This window comes from Bubalus kerabau, chromosome 23 (genome assembly GCF_029407905.1).
Source record: "Bubalus kerabau isolate K-KA32 ecotype Philippines breed swamp buffalo chromosome 23, PCC_UOA_SB_1v2, whole genome shotgun sequence".
In the NCBI taxonomy this organism is placed as follows: domain Eukaryota; kingdom Metazoa; phylum Chordata; class Mammalia; order Artiodactyla; family Bovidae; genus Bubalus; species Bubalus kerabau.
In genome coordinates, this window is record NC_073646.1 from 19,065,768 (window position 1) to 19,089,147 (window position 23,380).

Below are 23,380 nucleotides of genomic sequence, written 5' to 3' on the forward strand. Positions count from 1 at the left end.
TTCCAGGACCCTCCAGGCACTGGGGTTGGAATTGCATCTTCCAGCTGTGAAAAAAGGTTGCAGGGCCACTCTCGCTGGCTCAAGTGTGCTGACCAGCTGACGCCATGCGTCCTCTGCTGGCTTCAGGCTCTGCCCTCTCTTGGCTGCATTTGGAGCCAAAGTTCCCACGGGAGGCTGAGTTAGCAGATTGCCTTTACCAGCGTTCCTGGGAGCCTGAATGTTTACAGGCACAAAGGCCTGCATTCTGCTAAAGTAAAACCTGGAAGTCTTCGCATTTCCTGGGTTCACGAACAAGGTACAGTGAAGAGAAGTGCTTGGCAGGAGGTGTCAGCTGCCCCAGGCCTTTACTGATTAATCCTAAAGCGGGCAGGGCCGAAATGGGGCTTTGTACACTTAGGAAGGAAGCCTGAGATTCTATCTGCTATCAAGGGACCCCAGGAATCCAGGAGAGAAAGGCAGAGGAAAGGGCTTGGGGCAGTTCTGCAGAGGTAAGGAGTAAGGGAGGGAGGTGAGGGAAAGGGAGTCCTGAAGCTGCAGCCACCACCCCCAGCCCGGCCCCCAAGGGGGCTGGTGGCCACACAGGGGCTGAGGTCTAGCTTTCTGGGAGGTGAGACTTGGAAGTCACTTTTCCTCTCCATGCCTCACTTTCTTTATCTGTAAAATAGAGAACATAACACATTACACAGTTACAAGGATTTAAGGAAGTAACATTTATAAAGCACTTTTCAAATGCTCAAGAAAATGACAGTTATTATCACTTTTCTTGTTATCCTGGCACATTATTATTGTTGTCTTAGTCATTTGGGCTGCTATACAAAAATACCACATACTACGTGGTTTAAACAACATTTGTTTGTCATAGTTCTAGAGGCTGGATAGTGCAAGATCAAGGCACCATGGGCAGATTGGTATCTGGTGAGGGCCTATTTCCTGATTCATAGTTCTAGCCTCAGCAAGCAGAAGGAAGGAGGGAGTTCTCTGGGATCTCTTTTATAAGGGCTCCACCCTCATGACCTAATCACCAATCAGCAGCCTCACCTCCTCACACCATTACATTCGAGGTTAGGATTAAATTACATATTGGGGGAACACAAACATTTAATCTATGGCAGTTATTATTACTGCATTCTATTATTATTACTACTAAGAGGAACTTGGCAGAAAGGAAATGAATCTGGGGATATAGTCCTGTGCCCACTGCTTCACTTCTTAAACTTTAATGTGCTCAGCTGGCCTGGGGTTCATGCTGAAGTGCAGATTCTAACTCCACAGGTCTTGGGTGAGGTCTAAGGTTCTGCCTTTGTAACCTATTCCCAAGTAATGCTGATGTCACTGGTCCATAGCCCACACTCTGAATATCCAGATACTAAAACTATTCTGGTCCAATACAGTAGAGACTAGCCACGTGTAGCTTTTGCAGCATTTGAATGTGGCTGGTCTAAACCAAAGTATACCTGTAAATGGAAAATGCACATTGGATTTCAAAGACTTAAGAACAACAGAACATAAAATATCTCTAATAATGTCTTCTGATATTGATTACATGTTTGAAATTAGTGTCAACTGAAAAATTAGTCACAATCTGAAAGTACAGAATTATTTTATTTGGTGGGAATGTTAAGGACTCCCAGCCTAGGAGGCAGCATCTCAGGAGCCCTGAGAAAATTGCTCTGAGGAGGCAGGAAAGGGAGTCAGGCTATATACAAGTTTGGAACAAAGCGGGGAGGCAGTCTGAACATCAAAGATAAGCATGGAAAAGCAGATAATTCATTCCTTTCATATGCCCCTCTGGAGGAAATGGCAACCCACTCCAGTAATCTTGCCTGAAGAATTCCATGGAGAGAGGAGCCTGGCAGGCTACAGTCCATGGGGTTGCAAAGAGTCAGGCATGACTGAGCAACTCTCATTCACTGACTCATATGCCCCTCAGCTATCTGGGGCCAAACCCTGTTTCTTGATTGTTTACATCCTTAATTCCTTGTTCACCGTAAGGAATGGCAGATGTAGTGGATGGTTGCTTCTTGCATTTCCCACCCCTCCCCCAGCTCCTCAGCAATCACCATAGGGAGCATCGAATCTCCTGGATAGCAGGCATTGCATTCCCTTTGGGGAGCCCTCATTCACATTTGGAAGCCCCAAAATCACCGATGACTGTGACATTTCTTGCCCACTGATATGGCAGGAAGTATTCCATTCCACAAGGGCTTCCCTTGTGGCTAGCTGGTAAAGAATCTGCCTGCAATGTGGGAAACCTGGATTCAATCCCTGGGTTGGGAAGATCCCTTGGAGAAGGGAACAGCTACCCACTCCAGTATTCTGGCCTGGAGAATTCCATGAACCATATAGTCCATGGGGTTGCAAAGAGTCAGACACGAATGAGCAACTTTCACTTCACTTCATTCCATTCCATTCCACAATAGTTAAATAAAATGTATTCACCTGTTTCTTTTTATTTATTTATTTTTTCAATGAAACTGCCAGAGAATTGTGCATTACAGGAGGAGGTGTGGTTCATATCACATTTCTTTTGGAAGGTGCTGCCCTGGAGCTTTCTTCAGACTTGTCAGGCCAGTTCAGGATTTGCCAAAGGCTTTTTGAGGGATTTAGTTTGAAGGACTGAGCCTTGGGAGGTGGGCTCTGAGTTCCTGCCCTCCACAGAGATCCAACAGGCCGTGAAAGGTGGAAGAGATGAACCTCAGGCCCAGAGAGGAGAAATTATCAAAATCACACCATGGAACTCAGATTAAAACCCAAGACTCGGCTCTACAAGCCAATATGTGCTACATTCATCCTATGGCTGACCACAGGTTTCTCTCCAACCTCAAGGGTCTCTCTAAAGCCCAAAATTCATGATGACATTCTCTCTCTTCTTTGATGACAGGCAGGAAGCAACATGAGGCTATGGCTAAGAGAACTGGTCCTCCAGGCACTGAGAAATGCCCGGGGTACCTGTGGGTCTCATGGGCAGCCACTGCCTCTTCCTGTCCCTCAGAAGATTGTGGCCACCTGGGAAGCCATCAGCCTGGGCAGGCAGCCAGTGCCTGAGTATTTCAACTTTGCCCATGATGTGCTGGATGTGGAGTCAGCTGGAAAAGGTGAAGCTCACGGTGTCCTAGGGTCCAACTTGGGCATCAGATTCCACCTTCACAAAACCCCACTGAGACTCGAGGCTACAAGACATGTGTACATTTTGGCTTGAGAGTTTTCCAAGTCTTAAAATGTAAACTGTGGGCATTTAAGCCTTAAAAAAGCTATTATTACCAAGGATTTGAGCCTTAGATACCCCTACCTAATCCCTAGTATTTTCACATTCCTAAGCCCAAATTACACAGGGAGAGAGTTACGCCCCAATTAAATCAATGATTAGATGTCCTTCAAATCATTCTGAGCAAGTGAAGGGGAAAGTTTTGTATTACTCCTAATCTGTTTTTAGTATCTTCCTCACGTTGGGCCCGTCCCTTTTAAATAAGGAGAGAGCTTGGCTCAGGCTCAAAGCTTTTCACTGCTGCTGCTGCTGCTAAGTCGCTTCAGTCGTGTCCGACTCTGTGTGACCCCATAGACGGCGGCAGCCCACTAGGCTGCCCTGTCCCTGGGATTCTCCAGGCAAGAACACTGGAGTGGGTTGCCATTTCCTCCTCCAATGCATGAAAGTGAAAGTGAAGTCGCTCAGTCGTTTCCAACTCTTAGCGACCCCATGGACTGCAGCCTACCAGGCTCCTCCGTCCATGGGATTTTCCAGGCAAGAGTACTGGAGTGGGGTGCCATTGCCTTCTCCAAAGCTTTTCACAGATCACAGCAAATACATAGGATTGACTTCAGATGATCTTGATTTCCTTGTGTATCTCAGTGCATTTGCTTCTTTCTTTATCCTCCCTTCCTTGTGTGTCTATTGTGCCTCTCCTTGTACTCTATGTCAAAGATACCTTTTGTTTATAGGAGAATATAAACTTTGTCTCAAAGAAATTTATTTATGTTAATTTTAAGAAGAGCTTGTTTAAAGAAAAAAGATGAAATAAGTAATATTGTGAGTAGATGTAGTAATAGTCTACTGTTAGTGGATATGGTCAAATGTATGGGGGTGGTATGAGAATGACTGAGGTGTAAAAGTAAGTTTTGCTGTCAGATAGATGTGCTTTATCTGCTTGAAGCGTGACCTTGAGCAAATCGCTAGGTTCCTTGGATCTCAGTTGTCTCATCTATAAAAATGGAGTCATACAGTATGCCAACTGGAGCTGTGAGAATTAAATGAGAAGAGATGGGGTCAGAGTGCTCCTTTACTATCTACAAAGTGTAAGATTTTTTTTAAAAAATAAAACCACTCTAAGCTCATCCAGTGCTTCCCTGAAATGACCTTCCTCCCAGGCTCTACAGTCCCCTGGATTTCATAAGCCCACAGGCTATGTGTACAGCTAAAGTGGCCCCAGCTCCTTGCCTGTAAGGTGGGGATGACAGCAGCTCCCTCCTGCCTTGGAGAAGGCAATGGCACCCACTCCAGTGTTCTTGCCTGGAGAACCCCATGGACAGAGGAGCCTGGTGGGCCACAGTCCATGGGGTTGCAAAGAGTCAGATGGGACTGAAGCGATTTAGCATGCATGCATGCAAGCTCATCCTTAGAAGACTTCTCCTAATGAAAACATCAAACAAAGAGGGCTAAGTCAGCAAAAATGAAGGAATAAGGACTTTCTGAAATTTTATTCTCCATAAAAGCAAAACAAAAACCGTAGTCATAATCAACTTTTCAGAACTCTAGAAACTAACTAAAGATTAGAGTAATCCAGGGAATGTATACTAAAGACACTCTGGTTAACATCTGGGTGTATCTCAATGAGAATGCCCCAGAGATATTACCTCATTATGCAAAAATTACATATCCTCCGTGACTATTCTGAAAATGTTAAAATACATCTGATGAAATTTAACTTTCGGCAGCCAATAGCTACCAGAAAATAATTATGTATTACATTATGCATACATTTAAAAGCTTACCTGAAGTCTCTTTTATAAAGGAATAGTATGAATAAGTTGATCCGTATGTTTTAAAAACTAAATTGTTATTAAGGCAGAAATTATAAAGTAGCAAAAAAAAAAATGACAATATATACCAAATTGATCTACATACTCAATGTAAGCTTTATCAAAATACCAGTAGACTTCTTTGCAAAAATGTACAGTCTTGTCCAGTCATGTGGAAATGCAAGGGATCCATAATAACCAAAACAATCTTGAAAAAGAAGCACAAACCTGGTGGACACTTTCTTATTTCAAAACCTACTACAAAGTTACAGTAATCAAGACTGTGTGGGAAAAAAAGAAGACAATCTGGTACTGGCATAAGGATAGGCATAAATAAATGGGATAAAACTAAGGATCAGAAATATACCCATAAATCTATGGTCAATCAGTTTTCAACAAAGGTGTCAAGAAAATTAAATGGGGAAAGAATTGTCCTTCCAATTAATGGTGCTGGCACAACTGGATATTCACATGCAAAAAAAGAAGGTGATCCCTACCTCACACCACATACAAGAATTAACTCAAAAATGGATCAAGGACCTAAATGAAGGAGAAAAAAAACTATAAAATTCTTAGAAGAAAATATAGGTGCATATCCTGGATTAGGTAATGGTTTCTAAAGTATAAGCAATGAAAGAAAGTAGATAAATTGAATTTCATGAAAATTTCTAGCATTTGTAGGTCAAAATGAAAAGACAACTGACAAAATCACATATCTGAGATATATAATTTGTGTATATACGTGTGTGTGTTTATATATATATATATATATATATATATATATATATATGTATAGCACATATCTGCAATGTATAAAGAACCCAATTAAATATTGGCTAAGTATTCAAATAGGGATTTATCTAAAGAATATAAACAAATTGCCAACAGACACATGGTAAAATGCTCAACATCTTTATTCGTTAGGGGAATGCAGTCCCAACCACAAAGTGATACAATTTCACACAGAGTAACATGGCTAAAAACAAAAACAGACAAACAAGTGTTGGGCAAGAAGAAATAAACAGAAAAAATAGGAAAAAAACAAAAACCAAAAAGTGTTTGCTAAGAAGTGTTAACAAAGATATAGAGAAATTAGAAACCTTATACATTACTGCTGGGAATGTAAAATGGTACAGATGCTGTAGAAAACAGTTTGCAGTTCCTCATAGAGTTATCATATGACCTAGCACTACTCTCATAGGTGTATATCCCAGAAAAGAGAAAGCACATGTTCACACAAAAATGTATGTACAAATGTTCATAACATTATGGAAGTGGAAGCCACCCTAATGTCCATCAGCTGATGAATGGATAAACAAAATATGGTCTATCCATGCAGTCGAATACTATTCGGCCATTAAAAGGAAGGTAACACCAATACATGCTACAACATGGATAAACCTTAAAAATATGCTAAGTGAAAGAAACCAGACACAAAAGGCCGCATATTGTATAATTCCATTCATGTCAAATATCCAGAATAGGCAAATCCATACAGAAAATAGATTAGTGGTTGCCAGGGGCTTGGTAAGGAGAGAATAGGGTGTGACTACTAATCTGTAAAACGTTATTTTTAGGATAATGAAATTTTTCTGGAGTTAGATGGTAGTGATGGTTACATAACTTTGTGACTATACCAAAAACCCTTGAATTGTGTGCTTCAAAATGGTAAATTTTATGGTAGGAGAATTACATCTCAATTTTAAAAAGGGGAGGACACAGAATAGTGTGAATCTTAGGATAGGCACAGTGTGGAAGAAGCCTTCTCAACGTGTATCTTTTCATATCATTTTGATTTTTTAACCCTGTGAATTTAATAACTATTGTAAAACAAATAAATTTTGAAAAAGAAGAGCAAGCAAACAAAATTCCTCACCCATGGTGGGGATTTTTTTCTTTTTTGCCTGTACAACTCTCTAGGCTGGGCACCGGCCCCCAATCCCTGCCTTCTGGTGCGTTGATGGTACAGGAGCAGAGGTCAAGTGGAGCTTTGAAGAGCTGGGAGAGCAATCCAGGAAGGCGGCTAATGTGCTGGAGGGTGCCTGTGGCCTGCAGCCTGGAGACAGAATGATGCTGGTGCTCCCGCGGCTCCCAGAGTGGTGGCTGGTCAGCATGGCTTGTATGCGGACAGGTCAGTGAGCAAGGCTGAGACTCCCAGTTGGGGCTGATACAACCTGCCCGAGTTTCGGCAGCATCCACAATGTCTGGGAGATGGAGCAAGTCGAACCTCATGTGGAGTTTTGTTTACTTCCCCATTACCCACCAATCACAACATGATTGTGTGCAGGGGCCAGATAGCACCGTAATTAATCAAAGCAGTATGTGTTTTGCTGAACACATTTCACTTTTCACTTTTGTCTCAGGCTCAAAGGATTTGTTAACAAAATAAGCCAGTGGTTAAATGCAAATAAAGAATACAGATATGTATTAAAGAATTATCTAGCTTACTTTCAACATACCAACATTAAAAGAAAAGAAAAATAGAGCAGAGAATACATCACCAAATTGGGTTTTGACCAACATCCAGACTTAAACAGCACTGGGAAGCGCCATGTCACAGCACATTTGGAGTCCCAGTTGGGAAAGGGTCCCAGGCAGTGTGTCAACCCCATGGGTGAGACTTCGAAGATTGCCGTTCAGTGTTCTGCTTATAATCCCAGGACTATGAAAACTGATATCATCATCAATCTGTGACCAAATTGCAAGCCTGGTTTCATGTTAAAGCTGTTTGTTTTGTCTTGTAAAACTTAGAATGTTGCTAAGCCTGGGGTTTGGTTGGCCAGACCCCCCTCCAGGGGCTCAACAATCTCAAGATTTGTCCCCCGTCTTATCTTTGGTGCTGCAAGTCTTGCATTCACAGCAGGCAGTCACTCCCAGTCAGTGCAGTGTCCCAGAAGGTTAGAAGCAAGGTCAGAGGACTGCTCTGCTTTGTCTCTGAAGCCTAAACAAGACTATTCATTTAATTTCCCTAACAGTGTGAGGCATCAGGGAGTGCTGAGGACTGTGGTGAACTGGAGCTCACATGCCTCACCCATCAGGGATGACTGCTATTTTTAACATATTGATCTTCAGATGCTTCTTTCCCCAAAGGAGGGGAGGCCAAAGGATATAGCCCTCAGAGCCCCAGAAGCCTCTGCTGGCTCTGTGTTATGCGCATGTTGAAAGGGCTGGAGTTTTTAGGCTGATTTTTCAAAAGCAAGACATCTGCTTTTGGTGGAGTGCTAGTTTCTCCATCCCCTAGGAACTTTATACCACTTAGAATGTCATCCACTCCCTTCCAGTCATATCTGTAGAACAATCTACCTAAAATTTGTTGTCACCAATGTCTGCAAATCAATACAAACTCATGTCAGAAAATTAACCTTCCCGTATGATCAAGCTTCATCCAACCATTTTGTGAATAGGTTGTCCTCCCCAAAATTTTATTTTTACATATTTTTGCACAATAAATAAAAGTGAGCACCATTACAGAGTATCCAGCTCTGAGGAAAAGAAACAGGCACACAGGTTTGGGGACCTCTCCATATTCTGCCATGAATATAAAATCCATTGAAATGAGGACTGAGGTAAGGGAGCTCCTGAGGACCTGCTGTGCTCCAGGCACTGTGTTAGGCGCCTTGCATGATCAAAACTTCTCTTTGCAGTATTATTATCATTTTTTTTCTGGAATGATAACTGGAAAATGTCTTCAATGTCCCCAGTTATACACATACCCTATTTCTTTGATGTCCAAGTAGCTCAATACCATGTTCTCCATCGCCACATCAAGTCTAGCATCCTGTTCATTTCCAAGGCTACACAACCTGAATGACCTAACATTCTCACATCCTCACATCCCCACGTTCTCCTGATAAGCACTTGTCATTTTTCTTCCAGGCTATGATATTCACCTCGTTTCTCTTGCTGACAGCTCCAGCTGTCCACCATCTGCCTGGGCCGCCAAAGCTCCAGATAGAACAGACTTGTATTAGAAACAGCTAAAACAGAGAGGTGGAGTGAAGAGCCAAACTGCTCAGCTCCTAAAGTGTTCATGCTGGGCTTTAAGTCCTGTAAAGTTTGGAAGATAGAGAGAAGGGAAATGAAGGTTTTGCTTGGACTCCACCCTATTTGGGATTGGCCCTTTCCTCTGTCTTCTATCCTCACTCACTGGGTGGCCGATTATTTTAGGATCTCTTTCTTCTCGTTTGTGAAATGAGAATGTTGGTCTCGGTGGAGTGTGGAGTGTTTACAGCCTGCATTCTGAGATGTTCAAGTGGTTTTTCAAGTGTCTGATTAAAATTTGCCTGCTTTCTGCTTCCTTATCACTTCCCCTTAAGAGTAAATGAACTCAACTACTAGAGAGTGGTTTTGTTTGAAGTAATATGGGGCCATGGAGTCCCCACTGCTATACCCTTGCCCCCACCCCAAGTGATCCACACCCAACGCTAAGATTCACTATAGTCTTTTGTTTGAAAGGCCTGAAAAAGCATAGGTAATCTCTGCGTGTATGCTTGCTAAGTTGCTTCAGTCATGTCTGACTCTTTGAGACCCTATCTTGCCTGGAGAATCCCAGGGATGGGGGAGCCTGGTGGGCTGCTGTCTATGGGGTCGCACAGGGTTGGACACGACCGAAGCGACTTAGCAGCAGCAACAGCAGACTGTAGCCTGCCAGGCTGCTCTTTCCATGGGATTCTCCAGGCAAGTATAATGGATTGGGTTGCCATTTCTTTCTCCAGGTAATTTCTAGGACAATGTAATACAGTGTTGAAGATCATGGAGAGTTAAGTCTAATAACTTAACCTTAACTGCCTGGGTTCACAGTCACAGCTCTACAACATTTTAGCTGTGTGATCCTGGGCTAGTTAATTTATTTAAGGCATAAAGGTCTAGGTCTTAGTGTTTTGAATCTGCCAAATGGGTTTAATGATAACATCTACTTTCCAGGGTTGTAAGAATTAAATGAAATAATGCATGCAAAGTTCTTAGCATGTGTAAATGCTCTGTAAATAGTCTCTGAATTTCAATATTTTATCATTAATAGTGCCTTTCCCAGTTCAGGCATTCTAAGTATCTCTGGTCCTTCCTGCTTCTATCTGGGAATATCTGGTCTGGACCTGTTCACAGGGGTCTTCCCTGTCTCCCAGTCAACATCCCCTCTCTTGTGGTATCAGGGGCCATCATGATTCCTGGCATCTCTCAGCTGACAGAAAAAGACCTCAAATTTCGGCTGCAGCATCCAGAGCCAAGGCCATTATCACCAGTGACTCCTTGGCTCCACGGGTGGATGCCATTAGTGCCGACTGCCCTTCCCTTCAGACCAAGCTGCTTGTGTCAGACAGCTTTCGGCCAGGCTGGATGAACTTCAGGGAACTCCTCTGGCAAGTTGGAACTCTCGAGAGGAGAGCATAGAATGAGGCCAAGGCATTTCCCCCTGCGTAAAAAGAATGCATTTCTAATTGCACATGGAGAGAGTGAATCATTTTGGAAGCCAGACAGACCTGAGACCTAATCCTGGTGACTACCTGAAGTTCTTTCAGTGTTACTCACTTAGTACTGGGCTTGTCACTAGATTTTTTTGTGCATTTGCCTCTATGATGTGGTAATAAATACAGATTATCAGCTGGAGTAAATGAGATGATTTACATGATGCACTTAGTACATAGTAGGTGGTAAATTAATAATCTAATTTCTTCCATGTATTGAATGTTAAATGTATTCTGAGCTGTGGTGTTGGAGAAGACTCTTGAGAGTCCCTTGGACTGCAGGGAGATCCAACCAGTCCATCCTAAAGGAAATCAGTCCTAAATATTCATTGGAAGGGCTGATGCTGAAGCTGAAACTCCAATACTTTGGCCACCTGATGCGAAGAACTGACTCATTAGAAAAGACACTGATGCCGGGAAAGATTGAAGGCAGAAGGAGAAGGGGACGACAGAGGATGAGACGGTTGGATGGCATCACCGACTCAATGGACCTCAGTTTGAGTAAACTCTAGGAGTTGGTGATGAACAGGGAGGCCTGGCGTGCTGCAGTCCATGGGGTCACAAAGAGTCAGACACAACTGAGCGACTGGACTGAAATGAACTGAATGTATTCCAGGTGTTGTACTGGGTTAGCATGCACCTTCATTCAATCTTGCAACAAAAATTTAGCGAACACCTGTTTTGTGACAAGCATGGTATTTGATACTCGGACAATAATGAATTAGCATTGTCTTATTTAATCCTTGAAAAACCTTATAAAATGCACTTTACCCTAATTTTCCAGATGATGAAACTGATACCTGGAAAGATAAAATGATGTGTTTGAGATGATGATAAGTAATGAAGTCAAGGTTGGGACAGAACCAAAGCCATTTGCCTTTCAGTAAGGACTCATGGAAATCTAACTGGGCATTTGAGACTTTGTCTTGACTGGAGGCCAGAACTAAAATGGGTCCCTCACCCAGGCCTGCACTGTTAAGTCACAAATGTTTGTCTTCATAGATCAGGGGCATCAGATTCACATGCTATTTCACTTTTTTTTTTTTGACTAATCTCAGTATTTGTGTCTTGTCCCTAGCTTAAAAGAAAACTTTGTGTCACTTGCATTTAGTTGTATTATCATTTTTAGAACTATAAGACTCACAGGCTTAGGTTATAAATAGTGTATCCTGTATTTTATAAAATATTATATTTCCAACATATGGCATTGTCTATACTTTCCTTATATTCCAATATAATCATAAGCAGCTGAAAGTTGAACGGCAAATCATCAATATATGTAAGAAATATGGTTAGATACAAAGATATATTTTCAAGTTTGAGGACATGGTAAATGGTGTTTTGAATGTCCTTTCCTACACTAGAATACAAATTTTCCACCATAAAATTATGGGAATTTATTTATTTATTTACTTGAGTGTGTGCTTAGTCACGTCCATTGTGTCTGACTCTTTGTGACCCTATGGACTGGAGCCCACCAGGCTCCTCTGTCCATGGGATTCTCCAGGCAAGAATACTGGAGTGGGTTGCCATGCCCTCTTCCAGGGAATCTTCCTGACCCAGGGATCGAACTCTCATTTCTCATGTCTCCTGCATAGGCAGGCAGGTTCTTTACCACTAGCCACCACCTGGGAAGCCCCATTTATTTATTTATTTTAGAGTGAAGTTTGAAATACAGATTTTAAGGTCCCACATCTGACCTACTTAACCAGACATAGCTGAACAAGAGCCCAGATCCTTATATTCAGTGATCTGCCCATGTGATTTTGATGAGATGTCAGGTTGGTCTGAATCAGCAGGCACTCAATTTTGGCGGTCATTAGAATTACGTAAGGAACTTAGAAAAATTAAAAAACAAACAAACAAAAAAAAACAGTGCCCAGGCCCACCAACAAAGATTCTGACTCCATTTTCTTCAGCTTGGAGCCCAGGGAATAGTATTTCTTTCAAAAAACCTATCGGGTGATCCCAAGACTCAGCCAGAATTGAGAAATGGTGAGTTAGAACATTATCCAGATCACAAAACTTTTAGGAATTACCCACATCTCAAAATTCCAAATTTAGGGAACACTTAGGAAAACAACTCTAAATTACTAGGAACTGAGGTAGAACTCATAAATGCTGGTTCTACCAGAAGGTCTCATGCCTTGATAAAAGCACAGGTTTCTTTTGAGTGAGTCATTTAATTATTCTGAGCCTCAATTTCCTTATGTGCAAATGGTTATAACCCCATGACATGATTGTAGGGGTCAGAGATAACTCAAGCTGGAGCTTCCAGCATGTACCTCTCACATGGTATTTATCAAATGTAGCCTTTCTTGTTGTTATAGATATTACTGTGACTGTTACAGATATTACTTGTTGTTATAGATATTAATGCTGGCCCTGTTAGCAGTACCCCTGTAATATTTTTATATTTTACAGGGAGGCATCCACAGAACACAACTGTGCAAAGACCAAGAGTCAAGACCCAGTGGCCATCTACTTCACAAGCGGCACGACTGGGACCCCCAAGATGGTCGAGCACACCCAGGCCAGCTACGGACTGGGTTTTGTGGCCAGTGGGAGGTACCAGGGGTTAGCTTGCCTGGTGGGTCCAAGGAACCGAAAAGTAGGTGGGTGAGCTGGAGGAGTGTGGGTGAGGGGGAAAGTGGCAGGAGTCGAAGTTAGGCGCTAACAAGGGGGCAAATCAGGTAAGGATCAGAAGGTTTGGGCTTTACTTTGAGTGAGGTGAGACGCGATTGGAGGTGTTTCTGTTTTTTTTTTAAGTGTGGTAAACTACATGTACCATTAAATTTACTGTTTTAACCATTTTAAGTATATAGTTCAGTGTCATTAAATAAATTCACATTTTTGTGCAATCGTCCCCACCGTTCAACTGCAAAACTTTTTCATCTTGCAAATCTGAAACCCTGTACCCATTGTACAAAAGCCCCCTAAAGCTTCCTATCCCCAGCCCTGAAACAACCATTCTACTTTCTGTCATAAAGAATTTGACTCCTCTGGGAACCTCATAAAAGTAGAATCATACAATATTTTTCCTTTTGTGTCTTACTTATTCTACTAAGCATAATGCCTTCAAGGTTCATTCATGTTGTAGCCTATTTAAGAATCTTCTTCCTTTTTAGAACTGAATAATGTAACATTGTATCTATACTAATATTGCTTATCCATTGCTTATCCACTGATGGACACTTGGATTGCTCCCACGTTTTAGCTGTTGTCCATAGTGCTGCTATGAACATGGGTGTACAAATATCTGTTCAATTCTTCTGGATATATAATCAGAAGTAGAATTGCTGGATAATATGGTAAGCCTATGTAATTTTTTGAGGAACATTGGAGTATTCTGAGCAGAGGAGTAACAAGATCTGATTTGCTTTTTTTTAAAAGGATAACTCAGAATATTGGGTTAAGAATAAACTGTAGGAGGCAAAGGTGAAGCAGAGGGCCACTTAAGAGGCCAGTGCATTGAGAGGCAAAGGTGGAGGCTTGCCTGGGGGAATAGCAGTGGAAGGAGCGAGAGGAAGTGTGATCCTGAAAGTATTTTGAATGCGGACCTAATAAGATTTGATGAGAGGTGAGAGACAAACCTCAAGGATGATGCCAAGTTTATGCTTATACTTACTAAACTATAAGCCCCTCCAAAAAAGATAAATCATTCATTTTTCTACCTCCAATGGTAAGGGCAGGATAAATACTGAATAAATATTGACTGAATAAATAAAGTGCCCTTCCACATTATTTTGAGATTACTTGTTCCCTTATATATCACTCTCAGTAGATTGTGAAGTCTTTGGAAGCAGCATATTTGTCTTTTTGAGTCTAGCCTAGGACATAGGAATATAGAAGATCCTAAATAAATGCTTTGGAGGCAGTTTGGCTTTATGGTTCTTATACAGATATGACAAGTGTAAGTGAGTGAGTAGGGCTCCAAATAGGAGAACAGACTAATATAATTCTTTTTAAAGGTAGAAACTTTGCTGAGGGTTCTGATTTTCTCCCATTTTTGGCAGGAGGTGGGTGGCCTTGACCGAATCAGACATCTTCTGGAACACAGCTGCCACTGGCTGGGTGAAGGCAGCCTGGACTCTCTTCTCTGCCTGGCCTAATGGATCTTGCATTTTTGTGCATGAGTTGCCCCGGGTTGATGCCAAATTTATCCTAAATGTAAGAGACAAAAACACCTCTTCTGTGTCGGGTATAAATTAGATGAGTGGATTATAGGTTTTGAGTGGGATATAGGTTTTGAGTGTGCAGGATAAAAGGCATGAATCAGTGACTATAAAGTTTCTTTGATGTTGACATTAACCCCAAAGTCTCCCAGAACCTTCCATAATCTGGTTCATGCCCTCCTGGTTGTCTTGCATCATTGCCCATCCTCTAGCTATATTCCTAGACATAAGACCACTTAACATCTCCAAACCTTTGCATGTTCTATTTGTTTTTTTGTGGGGTGCCTTTTCTGGTACTACTTTCTTCCTTGTACTCTTGTCGAAAGCAGAGTTATTTCTCAAAATCTTGGGGGAAAATTATAACCTACTCCTTGACATTGTGTGCTGCAGTCCATGGCATAGATAGTTCACCCCACCCTAGACTCTCCAGCCATCCTTCCAGGGTTTTCTCATAATCAACGTCCCCAGTGAAGATATAGGGCATCTTTCTGCTGCCCTGCACATCCTAACCACAATTTTTTAAAATATCAGAGAGACCATCTGCCCATGCTCTTTGCATTGAGGCAAGCTGTATAACATGGTGGCTAATACAACAGGCTGGGCCATTAGTCAGACCTGGTCTTTGATCCTACATCTTCCACTGTGTTTTCTTGGAAAAGTCACATAATCTCCTTGAGCCTCATGTTTCTCATTGGAAGGGAAGAAAGGGATAATATAGTTCTAGAGAGCTGTTATGAGAATTAAATAATATTAGGCATATGGCCTGGCATGTAGTAGGTTCTTAACATATATTAATTATTTTATCATCATCATCAAACTCACCATCATTATTACTCATCCAGGGCTTGACAGACCAACGTATGCCTTCTCCCTCCACTTCCCCCAGCTCTGAAGTAGTATGTTAGTCATCTACTGCTTTGTAGTAAATTACTCCAAAATATATTAATTAAAAAGGGGTTTTCCTGGTGGCTCAATTGTAAAGAATCCACCTTTCAAGGCAGGAGACACAGGTTCAATCCCTGAGTTGGGAAGATCACCTGGAGAAGGAAATGGTAACTCACTCCAGTATTCTTGGCTCAAAAGAGTCAGACATGATTAGTGACTAAAACAACATAGAAATTTAAAGCACAAATATTTATTACCTCACAGTTTCTGATGATCAGGAATCTGGGATCAGCTTCCAGGTGGTTCTGGATCTGGGTTTCTCAAAGGGTTGCAGTCAAGAGGTCAGAAAGCTATACTCATGTTGATAGTGGCATTATTCATAATTGTCAAAAGGTGGAAGAAATCCAAGTTCTATCAACCCAGATAAAATGTGACACATACTTGCAACGGATTATTATTCTGCCTTAAAAAAAAAGGAAATCGTGCTACATACTACATCATGTTGAAAACATTGTTAGGTGAAATAATATATAGGACAGAAGGACAGATAATATATAAATACCTAAAGTAATCAAATTCATGGAAACAAAGTAGATGGTCAGAGGATGGAGGGGAGGGAAAATAAGGAGTTATCATGTAACAGGTAGAGAGTTTTAGTTTGGGAAGATTACAAAACGTTCTAGAGGTGAGTGGTGGTGATGATTGCAAAAGAGCATGAATTTACTTAATACCACTGGACTGTACTTAAAAATAGTTAAAATGGTAAATTTTTCATTATGTTTATCACAATAATAAGACAAAAGATGCCAGCTAGGGCTGCAGCTATCTTGAGATTTGACTGGGATTGGAGATTATGTTTTAAACTGCACTTATGTAGGTTTTAGAAAATTCCAATTCCTCACTGGTTCTTAGCCAGAAGCTTCATTTGCTCACTACAAAAACTTGTCCATTGGACGACCAGAGTGTACTCACAACACAGCAGCTTGTTTTTCCCAGAGTGAGAGAGCCAAGAGACAGAGAGACAGTGACAGTGCCCAAGGCGGAAGCTGTAGTCCTAATACCACATCTGGGTTAGGCTATTGGTCACATAGACCAAATTTGGTTCATTGTGGGAGGGGACTCAGTTTGAATACTGGTGGGTGGAAATCATTCCAGGCCATCTTGGAGGCTGGGTACCACATGGCGTTCTCAACTTTTCTCCTCTGGTAATGGGAATATAAAGACCTGATTCACCCACTCCCCCTCCATGAAATCCCACCCTTGTAACTCTAAGAAGATCTCCACACTTTGTTTTTGTTTAGACTCTGTCCAGGTTCCCGATCACCACCCTCTGTTGTGTCCCCACCATCTTCCGTCTGCTTGTGCAGGAGGATCTAACCAGGTATGGCCCATCTTTTTGGTGCTTTGGTGCTTTTAGATACCCAAGTATCTAAATAGATAGCACAGGTACCCCTTATAACACGTGTCCCCTCTTATTCCAATTTTCTTTCTCTCAGTGTCTCTCTTTCTGTCTCTCACACACACATGTACACACATACTCACAAGCATATATGCCCATATCCTTTGTAGACACCTCTTAGGAATGAACTTCTGGCCCCCAGGAATTTGCAACCAAATGGAACTGAACCGAGTAGAACTAAACAGTCTGAAATTTTGGTGCTTACACCCATATACCCATAGGCCATTCCCTCAGCAATGAGATTAGAAAAAATGATGGATAATTGTTAATCACCTGTGGAATAGGTTTGTGGCCAGAGCCTTAGGTCTGGTGGGTCTAACAAGTCCACACAATAGAAGCTCCATCCATCGCATACTAACTCCAGCCAGTCATTCTCAAGTGAATGCTACTGGGCACCCAACAGAGGGTGACAAGACCCTGCAGATGGCTCCCATCTTGGGTGAATCCAAAGCAACACCTTCTGATGGGGCAAGTTTCACTGCTGGGTTGGGAAGACAGAGGCCCATCCCCATTGGTAACCTACTGACCCTCATCTCTGTCTCCCTTGTCTATTCTCTCCCAAGTAATGGGAGTTGCCCCAACCCCCTTATCTTCCCTAATCCCATATATCTGGTCATAAAGTCCCTAAGAGAGTGAGTTCTTCCATGATTCTCAAGGTTAATTCTTCTATGATGTAAGAATTCTTCCTATCTGTCGATATATTGTGAATATTTACACAGCATGATTTGATCAAAAGCAGGCTTTGAATGATTTGTTTAAGCAGAAAGTGATCGAAAGATATTAGGTAATAGACAAACCAATTTAATCCAAAGGGCAAAATGATCATAAATTTATTTACAGTCTCTGATCTTTCACATGTTGAATAATTTGTTGAATACTTTTGCAACAGACTTAATATCTGTCAGAATTTTGGGGTTTCTAAAGGGCTACTTTCTATCTTCTTAGTTGTTAATTAATTTCTCTTTTTCACAGGTGGTTGTCCTAACCAACTTATTATCAATCAGTTTGTTTGCAACTAAATAATTTTGACCAGTTCATGTGGAATTCACCATTGTTATGCCAAAACCTACTGTATGAGGTTCTGATTTTATTTCAAACTCAGATAAGATTTTTAAAAAAATTTTCTGTCCATGCCTGCAAGGTCAGGGCACTTGGGGCAGATTTGTAATCTTTATAAATATGGGAGCCTATGCTTTAGTGCCTCGAGGTGTCTTCCAGCAGTGCTAGAGTGTGGGGTTGGGCATGGGGATTCTGACACATGCGGCCTTGTTTTTTGGTTGAGAAAGGTACCAGTTTCAGAGCTTGAGACACTGTGTGACTGGAGGGGAGGCCCTGACTCCTGATGTGAGGGAAAAGTGGAAGAGCCAGACGGGCCTGGAGCTGCACGAAGGCTACGGCCAGTCTGAAACCGTGAGTGCTGCCAGGCCAGTCCCTGACCAGGTCACCTCCATCTGAGCTCTCCGCCAGTCAGTAGGGATAGCTGGTCTGCAGAGCCTCCTGCATTTCTGCCTGTTGTCACTGTGACATCTTCAGGGACTGCCCTGTCCACAAGGAGGAGAAGTGAAGTCGCTCAGTCATGTCCAACTCTTTGTGACCCCATGGACTATAGCCCACCAGGCTCCTGTGTCCATGGGATTTTCCAGGCAAGAGTACTGGAGTGGGTTGCCATTTCCTTCTCTAGGGTATCTTCCCGACCCAGGGATCAAAACTGGGTCTCCCACATTGCAGGCAGACGCTTTACCATCTGAGCCACCAGGGAAATCCATTCTCCATTCACAAGGAGGAGAAGCTATTAACAAAACACTAGCTTTTGTTAGAAACACAATCAGCCTTTCTTCTCTTTTGTTTTAAAGGTAATTTAATTTCACAATGACACCATAGCCAGCAAACTAACGCTCATGGCTGAGGTATTTGTCTCCACCAGGACAGCCCATGTCGGTCTCTTGTCAGCACCCAGTCTTAAACAGCATTCTCCACAGCCACCTGGGCACAGACTTGGTGATCAATTGAGTCTTTTATCTTCATGACCGCTTAAGCTCTTTATGTGTGAGTGTCCATTTGAGTGTTCAATAAGGGTTTGTTCTCTATGGAAAGAATTGAAGGATGAAAGGAAGCAAAGGGAGGGAAGGAAGAAAGGAAAGATGAAAGGAAGGAGAGAGGAAGAAGAAGAAAGAAGGAGACAGAGTTTGAAGGCAGGGTGAAAGGAAAGGCACGGACCAGGAAGGAGACTAAGGAGATAAGCCTCCTCCGTATTGGTGCTGGTTTCTCTTCAGGTTGTAATCTGTGCCAATCCAAAAGGGATGAAAATCAAGTCAGGATCCATGGGGAAAGCGTCCTCACCATATGATGTGCAGGTAGGCAGCCTCTCCCAACTGTTGATAAGGCTTGAATAAGAGAGCAAACACACATATCTGGATTAGCAATAGCAGACAGTTGGCAGGGTGGCCTGGCTGTACAGACATCAAGACACCCTCCTGTGATCTCTCTGCCAGGTTGTAGATGAGGAGGGCAATATCCTACCTCCTGGAGAAGAAGGGAAGGTTGCTATCCGTGTCAGACCCACCAGGCCCTTCTGTTTCTTCACTTGCTATTTGGTAAGTAACAGGGAATGGCCATTTTCACAGCAATTGCACTATGCCAAGCCTGGTGCTCCATGCTTTATAAGTATTTATTTGTTTAACTTTTGCAATAACTGCATGAGTTGGCACTAATATTGATAAGATGTTGTTATCAATAAGGAAGCTGTTATAGAAAAATGAAGTGACTTGTCCAATATCGATCACTTACTATTAATATGTACAGGACATGGGATTTAAATGTGGTATGTCTAAGGGCACATACCATCATTTTAATGATGAGATAAGGGCAACTCAATCATTTTAATGATAAAATCAAGGTTCAGAGAAGGGAAGGGACTTATCAAAGGTCAAATTAAAATTTCTTATAAGAGCCTAGTTTTCAGGACTCATTGCCTTGAATCTTGTTGGATAAGGGTTTGCTGTCTGGGCTTGTGTCCTGGGTTTCCAGTGCAAGTTTCTGTGATAATCCAGTAATTAATTCTCCCTTATACCCACCTTGGGTGGTATTTATGATGGATTCTGTTTTCTCCAAACTCTTCTCTACAAAACTCTGCTGACCTGGTTCTCAATCCTGGATGCTCATTAGTAGCAGCTTGGAAGCTTCATACATACTGATACTCAACTTCCAAGTCAGTGAGAGGCAACTTTCTGAGAATGGGCCTCAGCTCCCAGGTGACCCATATGTGTGGCCCAAATTTATAGGAACTCCATCTGCTGTGTATACTAGGTCATCAGTCAGCAGCAATATTGGAAGAAGCAGATGAAAAACAGTCCATTTGTTTTTGAAATGCTGTACATGTATTTTGTGACTTTTCTGTGATTACAAGAGGAAAATCTTTCATGATATTCCATCTAAAGTCATAGAAAGCTACCTACAAAACAACAACAATAATAAGATAGTAATTCCATCAAGCAGAGATGATGTGAAAATTTAAATGTATTTCCTTCTAATCACTTTTGTAAACAAAAGTAAATCCTTGACTTTCCTGAAGAATTTATTCCGTATTCACTGAGTACCTACTTCATGCCACTAAGTATTCAGCACTGGACAGCAAAGATAAGACCCTTGTCCTCATAGGGCTTCCATATAGGACCTTTGTGAGTCTGTGATCATGCCATTGAGAGTCAATGTAAAGTTTTTTCCTAACAAGAACATTTCCTTTCTTCAACTTTTTCATTTCATCCTAGCACTAGCTGTTAGTTTTGTTTCTGGGTGATTTTTAGCAAAGAAAATTCTTAAGGCATTTAATCTCTTCATGAGAATCATGGAGCATTGAAAATTAATAGAGGTTGTCAGGCCAGAGTTGCTCTGTGAATGCTGAGTTGTCGGTATGACTAACCAGGTAAGCTCATCCCCCTTCATTAGTGCATACATTCCAAATAGCTGAGATTGTACTTGTCAATTAAACCAATGTGCCCATGTCAATTTTATGCCCAGTGTAAGGAATTTACTTATTTTCCTATGGGGAAGCAAACTGTCAAATGCCAGATGTTCATTAGAGAGTTGTTTATAACAGACAAAGAAATGTGGACATACTATCTGAATTTCTAACAGTGGGAAATTAGTTACATAAATGATATTATAGCACTCCATATTAAAAAAAAGAAGAGATAGAAAGAAAGATAGAAAAAGAAGAAAAAAAGAAAGGGAAAGGACTAAAAAGAAAATGAATCCAATTTCTAATAACATAAATTGTTTAAATAAATAATATTGCAGTCACACAGGGGAATATTATGCAACTATTTTGTATTTCATTAGACTTTTTATTCTTCTGAGGAGATATTCATGATATATTGTTAACTAAAGTAAAATTGGATTTTAGAAATACATAGAACAGAATATTTTGTATTCACACAAATGTGTATATGCATAGAATCACAGATAACCCATGAAAAGGTCCCATACACAAGATCAAATTTTTAGCCTTAGTTATCTGAATAGTGAGACTGATCTTTTGTCATCCTTCATCTTTATTTTGTATTTATTCTATAAGAAATATATGATTATATAATATAGAAATATAGAAATGATAAATTTTTTAAAATGAAAGGGTCCTCAAGTACAGTTTCACATATAATTGGCACTGCACCATACCACAACTTTGTACTATGTACTTTTTAACATTATATCATGAGCCTTTTTTGTGGCACTCAATATTTTTGGAAAAATTCATTTTTTTAATGACTACTTAGAGGTCCCCCACTTTGGGAGTAATATGATTATTAAGCTTTGTGAAGCACATTCCCTTCTGAGGGCCTTGGCTCTGATGGCAGCACATTGAATACATCTCTGTGCCCAGCCTGACAACAAGCATCATTACCCTGAGAAAGAGACTTATTCACCAAAACATTATTATAAGTGTCAATATCTAATAGAAAAAATTTCTCCTTCTTACTTAATTTCTTTAGAAATGTTTTACCTACTTACTCTTATTTCTCTTTTCTTTCATAGTCAGTTTAGAATCAACTTGCCAGGTTCTCTGAAAACTCTTAGCATTTTAATTGGAGTTGCATTGCTTATAGATCAATCTGTGGATAATTAACATCTTTATGATATTAAGTGTATTTTTCTAGTTATGCATATCTTCTTTGATGTTCTATAGAGTTTTACCTTTTCTGTATATGCTTCTTACAGATTTAGTGTTAGATTTATTTTTAGGTATTGATAGTTTTCTTTGCAGCCAAAGATGGAGAAGCTCTATACAGTCAACAAAAAAAAGACCGGGAGCTGACTGTGGCTCAGATCATGAACTCCTTATTACCAAATTCAGACTTAAATTGGAGAAAGTAGGGAAAACCACTAGACCATTCAGGTATGACCTAAATCAAATCCCTTATGATGATACAGTGGAAGTAAGAAATAGATTTAAGGGCCTAGATCTGATAGATACAATGCCTGATGAACTATGGAATGAGGTTCATAACATTGTACAGGAGACAGGGATCAAGACCATCCCCATGGAAAAGAAATGCAAAAAAGCAAAATGACCATCTGGGGAGGCCTTACAAATAGCTGTGAAAAGAAGAGACGTGAAAAGCAAAGGAGAAAAGGAAAGATATAAGCATCTGAATGCAGAGTTCCAAAGAATAGCAAGAAGGGATAAGAAAGCCTTCCTCAGCGATCAATGCAAAGAAATAGAGGAAAACCACAGAATGGGAAAGACTAGGGATCTCTTCAAGAAAATTAGAGATACCAAGGGAACATTTCATGCAAAGATGGGCTCGATAAAGGACAGAAATGGTATGGACCTAACAGAAGCAGAAGATATTAAGAAGAGGTGGCAAGAATACACAGAAGAACTGTACAAAAAAGATCTTCATGACCCAGAAACCACGATGGTGTGATCACTGACCTAGAGACAGACATCCTGGAATGTGAAGTCAAGTGGGCCTTAGAAAGCATCACTACGAACAAAGCTAGTGGAGGTGATGGAATTCCAGTTGAGCTATTTCAAATCCTGAAAGATGATGCTGTGAAAGTGCTACATTCAATATGCCAGCAAATTTGGAAAACTCAGCTGTGGCCACAGGACTGGAAAAGGTCAGTTTTCATTCCAATCCCAAAGAAAGGCAATGCCAAAGAATGCTCAAACTACCACACAATTGCACTCATCTCACACGCTAGTAAAGTAATGCTCAAAATTCTCCAAGCCAGGCTTCAGCAATATGTGAACCGTGAACTTCCTGATGTTCAAGCTGGTTTTAGAAAAGGCAGAGGAACCAGAGATTAAATTGCCAACATCCTCTAGATTATCGAAAAAGCAAGAGAGTTCCAGAAAAACATCTATTTCTGCTTTATTGACTATG

At 41.2% G+C, this 23,380-nt stretch overlaps 1 protein-coding gene across 1 annotated transcript in view; it reads left to right on the plus strand.

The window, feature by feature from the left end:
• The first annotated feature begins 305 nt into the window (after positions 1-305).
• ACSM5 (acyl-CoA synthetase medium chain family member 5) overlaps positions 306-23,380 on the plus strand; it is a 29,396-nt gene continuing 6,321 nt past the window's right edge. The window contains 12 exon segments of the mRNA XM_055561540.1: positions 306-488; positions 2,882-3,075; positions 3,077-3,095; positions 6,934-7,144; positions 10,164-10,223; positions 10,226-10,374; positions 12,904-13,043; positions 14,492-14,645; positions 16,837-16,916; positions 18,281-18,404; positions 19,268-19,348; positions 19,487-19,588. Of these exon segments, the coding sequence (XP_055417515.1) occupies positions 2,894-3,075; positions 3,077-3,095; positions 6,934-7,144; positions 10,164-10,223; positions 10,226-10,374; positions 12,904-13,043; positions 14,492-14,645; positions 16,837-16,916; positions 18,281-18,404; positions 19,268-19,348; positions 19,487-19,588 (1,302 nt within the window). The 5' untranslated portion in view covers positions 306-488; positions 2,882-2,893.